The 12,133-nt window shown below is 48.2% G+C and overlaps 1 protein-coding gene across 11 annotated transcripts in view; it reads right to left on the bottom strand.

Annotated features, from left to right (window-relative positions):
* The window catches only part of MRTFB (myocardin related transcription factor B), a 422,849-nt gene that overhangs the window by 33,191 nt on the left and 377,525 nt on the right, over nt 1-12,133 (bottom strand). For all 11 annotated transcript variants that reach the window (XM_068244719.1, XM_068244722.1, XM_068244721.1 and 8 more), the window contains 2 exons: nt 11,330-11,485; nt 812-970 (listed from right to left, as the gene is read on the bottom strand). In XM_068244719.1, coding sequence (XP_068100820.1) covers nt 812-970; nt 11,330-11,485 — 315 coding nt within the window. The remainder of the gene's footprint in view (nt 1-811; nt 971-11,329; nt 11,486-12,133) is intronic.

The following is a 12,133-nucleotide window of genomic DNA, read 5'->3' as shown; positions in this document are numbered from 1 at the left end:
GTCCTAAACACTGATTAACAATCGTTACAGGTAACATAAATCTAGTGTGTGTATGAGTCTTCAGATGCAGCACCAATCACTATTACCAGAACGAAATAATGGTCATATGACTGCAAAGACTGCAAAGCAATAAAAGGAGGAAGAGGGAAATGGTAAGAAATCCACTTTTCATTTAAAAACAGAACACCAGTAAAAAGTTCTGCAGTAACTGGTATAAAAAAAAGGTTTAGGATTTCTTAGGAGTTTGGACTGCAGTTTAGTTTCCTTCTGTAGTAGAATTGTTCTCAAATTGTGCTCAGACAGGAAATGAAGATAGTGTCTTCATATAGCAGTAAAATACAAAATGTGTTGTTTTTTTTCAAAACTGTAAGAAAAAAAAAAAAGTTAAGGCCTCAGTCAGGTTTTACTGCCATGTCTCACGTCTTGTGTTGTTGACCATCCAGGTTCATAGCAAGACATAAACGTCAATTCTGTCAAAGAGGGACACATACAGCAATAACAACCAGAGAGCATCTATCCATTCCCAAAATCTAACAAAATGGACAAAGAAAAGGATTGGATGGAATTGGAATTCAGTTTCCATTCATGAATCATGAATTCTCATAAGACAGAAGCATTTGTCAGCATCTTTACACACAGTGGTAAATGTGGTTTAGCGCAAATGCCTTGGCACGGTTTACAAAAACCTGCATATTTTTTGGCACTTTCAGTATGTGTTCCAATAGTCCACATGCAAAACAAAGGAGACCTGCAGCCCCACTTTTTACCCCCCACCCCCACCCTAGAGTAATTTAATCACTGAATGCCTGACCTCATGTACAGCGGTGGGACCATTCTGCACTGTAGCAGTCTGCTGCGATCTTGCCTGCTGGGATGTAGTGGACACATTGCTGCTAAATGAAGGTGGAACTGCAGTGACCGGATTTTGCTTATATGTAAATACATTGCTTGATGATGTTGGAGGACAGGTCTGCAGGAAGGAAGTTAGACAAAAAGAGTAATTAGTGAACATGTGGCTACACCTCTGAACTAAGCAATACACTACAGCTGTGCATAAAGAAAAAATACAAGTAAAAACAATAACCCTTAAGTCCCATATCCTCAATTTCCTACTGATCATTCGTACATGGTATAACTACAGTTCTTGCTGCTGAAGAAGAGACCAAAAGCCAGTGGCGTACCTAGGGCTTTTGACACCCGGTGCTTGGAATGAAATGACACCCCCCCCCCCCCCCACCAAAAAAGGAAAGCCCGCCCCGGCGGGTAATGTCAGATATGGGTGCCCCCCAGTATAGGTATCCTGGAATTATTGCCCCCAGTATAGGTATAGGTAGTGTAGTATAGCCACAATGTGCAGTGTTTCCATGCAAAATACACGATGCAGCAGTGTTTTGCCAAAATATATATAATGTGGCAGCGATTAGGTAGCCAGATAATCCCCCCTTTAGCACAGGTAGCCAGATTAACCCCCGTTTATAGTATAGGTAGCTAGATAACCCCCCCATTTAGGATAGGTAACCAACATGATACCCAATTACAGTATATATAGCCAGATCTCCCTTTAGTATATAGCCAGACTTCCCCTTTAGTATATAGCCAGTGTGTATATTCAGATCGCCCCTGTATATAGCCAGGGTATATAGTCAGATCCCCCTGTACACAGTCATTGTATATAGTCAGATCTCCAATGGATCCCCCTTGTATATAGTTAGATCCCCCTGTATATGGCCAATGTATTTCTGGCTGAGTGACCCCCAGGTGCGCACACGCATACAGAAACGAGAGAGAGAGAGAGAGAGAGAAGAGAGGACAGGAGGCAGAAACAGAGAGAGAGAGAGAGAGCAGAGAGAGACAGAGCAGAGAGAGACAGAGCAGAGAGAGACAGAGCAGAGAGAGACAGAGCAGAGAGAGACAGGGGGGAGACTGAGCAGAGAGAGCAGAGAGAGAGAGACCGGAGGGAGAGACGGAGCAGAGAGAGAGAGAGAGAGAGAGACCAGAGGGAGAGACGGAGCAGAGAGAGAGAGAGAGAGAGACCAGAGGGAGAGACGGAGCAGAGAGAGAGAGAGACACAGAAGGGAGAGACAGAGCAGAGAGAGAGAGAGAGAGAGTAAGAGACATGAAGGAGAGAGAGCAGAGAGAAATGGAGCAGAGAGAGACAAAGCAGAAAGAGAAAGAGACAGGTGGGACAGAGCAGAAAGAGAGACAGGTGGGACAGACAGAGCAGAGAGAGAGACATGTGGGAGAGCAGAGCGAGAGAGACACCGGAGGGAGAGACAGGAGAGAGAGAGAAGGAAGAGAGAGCAGAGAGAGACATGTGTGAGAGACAGAGCAGTGAGAGAGAGAGACATGTGTGAGAGACAGAGCAGAGACAGGTGAGAGACAGAGCAGAGAGAGACAGAGCAGAGAGAGAGAGAGAGAGAGAGAGAGAGAGACAGAGCAGAGAGAGAGAGACAGAGCAGAAAGAGAGAGAGAGAGACAGAGCAGAGAGAGAGAGAGAGAGCAGAGAGAGAGAGGAGAGGGACGGGAGAGAAAGAGAAGGAAGAGAGAGTGGAGAGAGACAGGTGGGAGAGACAGAGGAGAGAGAGACAGGAGGGAGAGAGAGAGAGAGACAGAGCAGAGAGAGAGAGAGAGAGAGAGAGAGAGAGAGAGAGAGAGAGAGAGAGAGAGAGAGAAAGAGAGAGAGAGAGAGAGAGAGAGAAAGAGAGTCTGCCATCAAATTCACCAACATGACCAACACTGCCAAAATCCAAGAACTGCTGACAAACTTTCATACCAACCTATATGAACTGAACAAACAAGGTGTCAACCATGCAGTGAAGGACTTCAGCAACATCTTATATAACATGGCAGTACTCGCCGGCCTCAAGCAGACCAACTTTAAGAGATCCACAAATAAACAGTCCCAAAAATGGTTTGACAGTGAGTGCAAGGCTCTACGTAATTCTCTAAGGGCAGCCTCTAACCAAAAGCACAGAGACCCCAACAACCAGGACCTAAGGGAAGCCCATGACCACCTACAGAGACAATACAAAGACACCCTCAGGCGGAAAAAACAGAGCCACATCTCCCACAAACTCCAACAGCTGGAGGACTCCCTCCAAGACAACTCATTCTGGGAGACCTGGAACCACATTGGGACAAAGCCCAAGAAAAGCCCTCTCCACATCCAAAATGGCCACATCTGGCTCCACTACTTCAGGGACCTCTACAAAGACATCCCAGAAAATGCCCAAACCCCGGAACAGAAACAAATAGCCGCAAAGCTGAAGGACATGGAGGAGACAATCAAGGACTTTCAAAACCCCCTGGATACACCAATCACGATGGAGGAAATAAGAGAAAGAACAAAGCTGATAAAATGTAAGAAGGCTAGCGGTACCGATGGCATCCTGCCAGAGATGATCAAATACAGCCCCCCGGACATACATGAGGCACTCGCAAGACTTTTCAACCTTATCCTGAGTGCGGGCTCCTTTCCTCAGGCCTGGAGTGAAGGCCTCATAACACCCATCTACAAGAATGGGGACAGATATGATCCAGCAAACTACAGAGGAATCTGTGTCAGCAGTACACTGGGGAAACTGTTTAACAGCATCATCAATAAAAGGATCCTCTCCTTCCTCACACAGCAGGACGTACTCAGCAAAAGCCAAGCTGGGTTCATGCCAAACCACCGCACAACCGACCACTTCTACACACTGCACAGCCTTATCAAGACTCATGTCCACAGCTCACGTGGCAAAATACACGCTTGCTTTGTGGATTTTAAGAAGGCGTTTGACTCGGTGTGGCACCCAGGCCTTTTCCTAAAACTCCTAGAGAGCGGAATAGGAGGTAGAATCTATGATGTCATCAAGAGTTCATATACTGGGAACCAATGCAGTGTGAAAGTGGACGGGAAGAGAAGCGCGTTCTTCAAGCAGGGTCGAGGAGTCAGGCAGGGCTGCAGTTTGAGCCCAACGCTCTTTAACATATTTATTAACCAACTGGCTGTAGCCCTGGAATCCTCCCCAGCACCAGGCCTCCTCTTGCATGACCACGAGGTGAAGTTCCTGCTGTATGCAGATGATCTCCTGCTGCTCTCCCCAACAGAAAGGGGCCTACAGGACAGCCTGGCAGTACTGGAGAGTTTCTGCACCACATGGGCACTGCCCATCAACCCAAAGAAGACAAAAGTGATGGTGTTCCAGAGAAAAAATCTAAAAATGCCCACCTCCTCATTTATATTAAATGGCTGCCCACTGGAGACCACAAACAGTTACACCTACCTGGGGCTGGAAATTAACCAAACTGGGAGCTTTAAACCAGCAGTAGAGGCCCTGAAGGAAAAAGCCTGCAGAACGTTTTATGCCATCAGAAGGCAACTTTACCACCTAAAACCACCGGTGAGAGTCTGGGTAAAGATATTCAACAGCATCATCACCCCAATCCTGCTCTATAGCAGTGAGGTATGGGGCCCGGTCACCTACCCTGACCAATCAAAATGGGACTCCAGCCCAACAGAAATCTTCCAACTAGAGTTCTGCAAGTATCTTCTCCAAGTCCATCGCAGCACTTCGAACTCAGCTTGCCGGGCAGAGCTAGGCAGATTCCCACTATGGCTGACTATCCAGCAGAGGGCACTCTCATATTGGGCGCATATACAGAGCAGCAACCCCAGCACTTACCACCATAAAGTCTCACTGAGCCAGGGTGGGGAGGCCATACCACGCTCTCTGAAACAAAACGTCAAGAGCCAGCCCAGCCAAGACCACCAACACAGGCTGACAAAAGCCCAAATAAAAGGAATGATAGAAAGCTGCAAGGACCGATACATAGAGGAATGGAGACGTGACATAAAGAACTCCCAGAAACTCACTATCTACCAATCACTACAGAGGGAGTACACAATGGCCCCATATCTGGAGAGGCTACACCACCACAAAGATAGACAGGCCTTGAGCCTGTACCGTCTGAGTGCCCACAACCTGGAGATAGAGACAGGACGACACAGACAGACATGGAAGCCCAGGGAGGAGAGACTGTGCCGGCAATGTGATCAGGGGGTCCTGGAGGATGAGGCCCACTTCCTGCTACACTGCAGCAAATATACACCGTTGAGGACCGCCCATTTCCAAAGACTCTCCGCCCACATTGCAGATTTCACCTCCACAGATGAGGAGAGGAAACTCTATATCATACTGGGGGAAGAGGAAGAAACTGTGCAAATAGCTGCCAGATATGTCACGGCCTGCCACCAACTGAGAGGAACATTATAACACATGGACTGTATAACCCCATACTCCCCTCCCCTATGGACTGTATGCCTATACCACCCTCCCCTATGGACTATATACCCCATCCCCCCCCATACCATCCCGTACATCCTCCTATGGACTGTATACCCATGTCCTTCCCTTATTCCCACAATCCCCCCCCCCCCCCCCCACGTTAATGTTCTATTTTGCTTTGGCAATGCTAAATGTATTTGGTCCTGCCAATAAAGCTTTTTTGGATTTGGATTTGGATTTGGATTTGGAGAAAGAGAGAGAGAGAGAAAGAGAGCAGAGAGAGAGAAAGAGAGCAGAGAGAGAGAAAGAGAGCAGAGAGAGAGAGAGCAGAGAGAGAGAGAGAGAGAAAGGAGCGAGACAGGAGGGAGGGACGGGAGAGAAAGAGAAGGAAGAGAGAGTGGCGAGAGACAGGTGGACGAGACAGAGGAGAGAGACAGAAGGGAGAGACAGAGGAGAGAGAGACAGGAGGGAGAGAGAGAGAGAGACAGGTGGGAGAGAGAGAGAGAGACAGGTGGGAGAGAGAGAGAGCAGAGAGAGAGAGCAGAGAGAGAGAGAGCAGAGAGAGACAGAGCAGAGAGAGACAGGGGGGAGACTGAGCAGAGAGAGAGAGACCGGAGGGAGAGACGGAGCAGAGAGAGAGACCGGATTGAGAGACAGAGCAGAGAGAGAGAGAGAGTAAGAGACATGAAGGAGAGAGAGCAGAGAGAAATGGAGCAGAGAGAGACAGAGCAGAAAGAGAAAGAGACAGGTGGGACAGAGCAGAAAGAGAGACAGGTGGGACAGACAGAACAGAAAGAGAGACAGATGGGACAGACAGAGCAGAGAGAAAGACAGGTGGGAGAGCAGAGCGAGAGAGACACCGGAGGGAGAGACAGGAGAGAGAGAGAAGGAAGAGAGAGCAGAGAGAGACAGAAGGGAGAGACAGAGCAGTGAGAGAGAGAGACATGTGTGAGAGACAGAGCAGAGACAGGTGAGAGACAGAGCAGAGAGAGAGAGACAGAGCAGAGAGAGAGAGACAGAGCAGAGAGAGAGAGACAGAGCAGAGAGAGAGAAAGAGAGAGAGAAAGAAAGAGAGAGAGAGAGACAGAGAAAGAGAGAGAAAGAGAGCAGAGAGAGAGAAAGAGAGCAGAGAGAGAGAGAGCAGAGAGAGAGAGAAAGGAGAGAGACAGGAGGGAGGGACGGGAGAGAAAGAGAAGGAAGAGAGAGTGGAGAGAGACAGGTGGACGAGACAGAGGAGAGAGACAGAAGGGAGAGACAGAGGAGAGAGAGACAGGAGGGAGAGAGAGACAGGTGCGAGAGACAGAGGAGAGAGAGACAGGAGGGAGGGAGAGAGAGAGAGACAGGTGGGAGAGACAGAGGAGAGAGAGACAGGAGGGAGGGAGAGAGAGACAGGTGAGAGAGAGACAGAGCAGAGAGAGAGAGACAGAGCAGAGAGAGAGAGACAGGTGGGAGAGACAGAGGAGAGAGAGAGACAGGTGGGAGAGACAGAGAAGAGAGACAGGTGGGAGAGACAGAGCAGAGAGAGAGAGAGACAGAGAAAAGGAAGCGAGAGCGGAGAGAGACAGGTGGGAGAGACAGAGGAGAGACAGGAGGGAGAGAGAGAGACAGGTGGGAGAGACAGAGCAGAGAGAGAGAGAGAGAAACAGAGAGAGCAGAGAGAGACAGAGCAGAGAGAGACAGGAGGCAGTGACAGGAGGGAGACTGAGCAGAGAGAGAGAGAGACCGGAGGGAAAGACGGAGTAGAGAGAGAGAGAGAGAGAGAGAGAGAGACCGGAGGGAGAGACGGAGCAAAGAGAGAGACCCCGGAGGGAGAGACGGAGCAGAGAGAGAGAGAGAGAGAGAGAGAGAGAGACCCCGGAGGGAGAGACGGAGCAGAGAGAGAGAGAGAGAGAGAGACCGGAGGGAGAGACGGAGCAGAGAGAGAGAGAGAAAGAGAGAGGAGGGAGAGACAGAGCAGAGAGAGAGAGAGAGACAGGAAGGAGAGAGAGCAGAGAGAGAAAGAGACAGGTGGGAGAGACAGAGCAGAAAGAGAGACAGGTGGGACAGACAGAGCAGAAAGAGAGACAGGTGGGACAGACAGAGCAGAGAGAGAGAGAGAGAGAGCAGAGAGAGAGAGAGACAGGTGGGAGAGGCAGAGAGAGAGACAGGTGGGAGAGAGAGAGAGAGAGAACAAAGAGAGAGACGGGTGGGAGAGGCAGAGAGAGAGAGACAGAGCAGAGAGAGAGAGAGAGAGAGAGAGAGAACACAGAGAGAGAGACAGGTGGGAGAGGCAGAGAGAGAGACAGGTGGGAGAGGCAGAGCAGAGAGAGAGAGAGACAGGTGGGAGAGACAGAGCAGAGAGAGAGAGAGACAGGTGGGAGAGACAGAGCAGAGAGAGAGAGAGAGAGAGAGAGACAGGTGGGAGAGACAGGTGGGAGAGAGAGACAGAGCAGAGAGAGAGACAGGTGGGAGAGAGAGCAGAGGGAGAGATAGAGCAGAGAGAGAGACAGGTGGGAGAGAGAGCAGAGGGAGAGACAGAGCAGAGAGAGAGAGAGAGACAGAGACAGGAGGGAGGGACATGAGAGAGAGAGAAGGAAGAGAGACAGGTGGGAGAGACAGAGGAGAGAGAGACAGGTGGGAGAGACAGAGCAGAGAGAGAAAGAGACAGGAGGGAGGGACAGGAGAGAGAGAGAGAAGGAAGAGAGACAGGTGGGAGAGACAGAGGTGAGAGAGACAGGTGGGAGAGACAGAGCAGAGAGAGAGAGACAGGAGGGAGGGACAGGAGAGAGAGAGAAGGAAGAGAGACAGGTGGGAGAGACAGGAGGAAGAGAGAGGAGACAGGAGAGAGAGAGAGAGACGAAGAGAGACACTGGCAGCTGGCAGGGGTGTTCAGTGGTGTACTGACCACAGCGGAAGGTGTCGATCCATCTGTGGTGTTTGCCGATGGTGTGCCTGGGTGACCCAGCTGGTCGGGTGTTGAGCAGCCGAGAGGAAGCAGGGGCAGCAGTGGCTGACATGGTCTCAGCGGTGGGCCCGCCTTCCGTCTCTGGGATCCCCATGAGCCTGCCTGGAAGGGGAGTAGTGCACTGGCATCGCTTGGCAGCATCTCATTGCCCCAGGTTGCAGCAGTGCAGCCGCGGAGGCGGCGGCAGCAGCAGCAGCATCATCAGGGTAAAATATAGGATCCTCCCCAATCGCGGCTGAAATCCCAGTGAAGCCCAGGGTGGGCCGGCTTCTGCAAAGTTGAACTAGCCGCCGAGTTGACGGAGGCGGGGCAAACGGGGTCTGGGCCAGCTATAGTCGAGCAATGAGGAGAAGGGAGGCGGAGCACTTTCTGCTGGCTTGATCTGAAATGGCTGGGCTGGCCTCTTTGACACCCCTTTCCCCGCCTGTCACCCGGTGCGCCCCGCCCCTGTGCGCTCAATGGACGGTACGCCACTGCCAAAAGCAAATATTCCCCTATAACACTATGGATAGATTTTTTAACTGGCATCTCACTGTCCAGCTTCAGGACTTGCAAGAAAAAATACATTTATTCTTCGTTCACAGTGAGACGTTGCGTTGTAATGCGACGGTAAAGTCACAGCGCAGCATTACAACGCAAAGCAAAAAAAAAAGGTGGTAACGCACATTAACACTGCATTACCGTCGCATACAGTAGGTACAGGAAAGCATACTGGCCATGAAAAGTATGCTTAGCTGTACCTGGTAACATGTGCGTTTAGAAGTAACACACTGCAAGCAGTGCGTTACCATAACGCTAAATATTACAATGCGGTGCTAACGTTACCTTGTAAACGTCCCATAGGATTAGCATTGCAGTGTTGTAAGCTGCGTTATAAGAGTTAATAACGCAGCTCCGCAACATCCCCCTATGAATGAGGCCCCACTGTATATAAATGTATCACAATAAATGGCAGTTTTTCTGTAATTAAAGACAAACTTTTTCCTCTTTTTCCTTTTTCACTTATTCATACAAGCGTTATACAAATGAATACATTGTCTCCCTCTACTGGGCACATACTGTATGGCACCTTTATATTATTCCAGCCTTGCAGCCAACATGATATTGTCAGTGCCTATCAAGAATCCGAGAAATGTCATCATTGAATGTAACAGTGTATTTGAAATATTTAAATGCAGCTTAAATGAAAAAAATTAAGATGTTTATCCAACAACAAGCATGCAGCAATCAGCATTAAAGTACTAAACACACATGCCTGGACTGAACCCTACAGGCCAAACTAACAGGTAGTCAATGAATTGCCAATAATTCTGACTAATTACAGGCAAATTTCATGCAGATACATTCATCTAGGAACAGGCAAATTAAAACAAACTATTTTGCAATTGCAATTTGCATAACATTTGTAGTATTAGAATCTCATTGACCATCTCTGGTCTGCGCTACCGCAAGCGACAAGTACAAACTGCAAAGGGTGATCAAGGCTGCGGAGAGAATCATTGGGACACCCCTGCCACTCCTCCACGCATCCAGGCTACGATCTAGCGCAAACAGGAATGCGCAAGATCCTCTCCACCCCGGTAGTCGCTTCTTCGTCCGCATGCGTTCAGGCCGCCGCTACAGAACTATTCCCACCAAAACCTCCAGGCACAGGAACTCTTTTTTTCCCCCCAAGCGGTACGCCTTCTAAACTAATGCCCCTTACGCTGCATGTCCACCCAGCATGGCCCCCCGGTCATCCTGCAGAACTGCCACTTTAGGCCCTTATATCCGCATGTAATGTTCTGTTTTTATTCTGTCTGTGTTTTTTATGCACCTTTTGCACAATGTCAGTTCACGTTCACTGTTGTAAACCTGTAATTTTTTTGCACTAAGCCCTATGCCTGTGTGTACCACAAATAATTCTGAGTGTGGCTTCCGCCGCACTTGGCGAAATAAATCTGATTCTGATCAGTCCACAGCCATCAAGTGTATAATGTAAGATGGGATCAGTCACTGCAATAATGTAAATGAGGTAGCTCTGCATGGCACTGGCCAGGTCTCATCAGTAATGGCAGCTCCCAACTCTACAGCCAAAACAGTGTCAGATTGCTGAAATGCCCTGCTTACGTTTACACAGCACATACAATGAGGCTTACAAATGCTGGGCATACACGGTTCGTTTCAGAGGTCACACAAGGCATTGGAAAAGGTGGTAAATGTGAACCTACAAACTATCCACACAACAGCATGTGAAACCAGTGAGTCTCCAGAGTACATAGGAATAACCTAACAGACGCTATTCTTCAACCACTGTGATTCTAGTGCTGATGAAATAGGTAATAAGACAAAAGGATGGGAAGTGAGTGAATCTCTTTATCCAGGATTTAGGGCTCTGTCACACTACAAAACACATGCTTTCGTGCATGCGTTTCTGATGCTTGGTATGCAGGCTGTGGTGCTCTATAGTGTGGTTGTCAGCGGCTACAGTACAACTGAACCAATAGGAAAACTTGTGTCGCCCGATAAATTGTTCCTGTCCGTGTTACATGGTGACGCCCGGGAACACACAGCTGTACTGTGAACGGAAACATGAAAATCTATGGACTTCCATGTTACCATGTGTATCGCACACTATGTGCAGTACATCAAAAGCACACAGTGTGAAAGGGCAAAAAAAAAATCTTTTCACATCCTCCTACAAAAATGTAAATAAAGAAGAAAAAGAAAAATTATATAACTAGATAGATATAAAACTATTTCCAGAGATACTAAAAAAACTAAAACAATGAGGTAATTTTCTCCATGAGAAACTTTTTATTTTTTGTTTTTAAAGTTTGGAAGAGTTAAACCTTGGTGATTATTGCTATGTCCGCTTTAGAGATTCATCTCCTGTACCACCAATAGATAAAGCTACCTTACAAAGCACATGGTACTGTGCTACTGGCTATGAGGTGTGCAAATCACAGTGCTGAGCTTCATATCTAGCCTGGTTAAACAGCGCACATTTAAACTGCGTACGTAACATTCTAGCTTAGGAGTTATGTCTATTTCAGAGTGTGACCAGACATAAGCAATGCACACAAATGTGCCATAGTCCTTGTTCTACTACATGATTACTTGCCAGATCACACACCTTTCTTGCCTGCTGGCTCTGGCTGAGTACATGCGCTGGAAACTTGTCTTGAGCTGAAGGTGCAGGTGCTTTCTGAGATGAAGGTGCTTGGACCAGAGCTGCAGCAGTGGTAGACAGGGCTGGAGGCTGAGCTGTGCTTGCTGGCTGGGGCTGAGCCTGTAGCAAAAACAAACACCATCACATTTACATAATCGCCTCAAATCTTCAGCAGGGTTTACATGTGAAAGGAACTTGGGCAACACTGTAAAAGGTTCCTGTAGCCATTTACAAAATATACACAACTGGGAACATCTATAATGCTGGGAATATACAGCTCGATTCTGAGCTGATAAGATGGCTCGATAGATCATTTCCCGACATGTCCGATCAGCATTCGATCGTTTTGCTGCTCGAGTCATCATTGAAGTGAGTTGAAAAAAGAGAAGACAAACGAGCGGAAGATAAGAGAATAGAGAGGGCACAGAATCGAGAGCCAGAATCGACCGGTGTATTCCCAGCATAACAGTAAAGTTGTCACTATCTGAGAACAGGTAGAAGATGAAGTAGGCATGTAGTCAGACATTAGGCAGCAATACTAGGGATGGATACATTCATGAGGAATTCAGGAGAAGGAAGACCAAAGAGGATTGTAATGCAAATATGCTGATGTTTCTGGACTGGAAACAGCAAGTATTGCCTATAGCAACCTGATATTGTGCAGAAGTTGCTATAAGCAATGTGCAGCTGGTTTCAGAACAATCAAGATCCATTCCTAAAACGCACAGGTCAAACTAATTTTCCAATATATTTCCGACAAAGCTGCAC

This window comes from Hyperolius riggenbachi, chromosome 7 (genome assembly GCF_040937935.1).
Source record: "Hyperolius riggenbachi isolate aHypRig1 chromosome 7, aHypRig1.pri, whole genome shotgun sequence".
NCBI lineage: Eukaryota > Metazoa > Chordata > Amphibia > Anura > Hyperoliidae > Hyperolius > Hyperolius riggenbachi.
The sequence above is the reverse complement of the archived record's forward strand: the minus strand, read 5'-3'. Positions and strand labels throughout refer to the sequence as shown.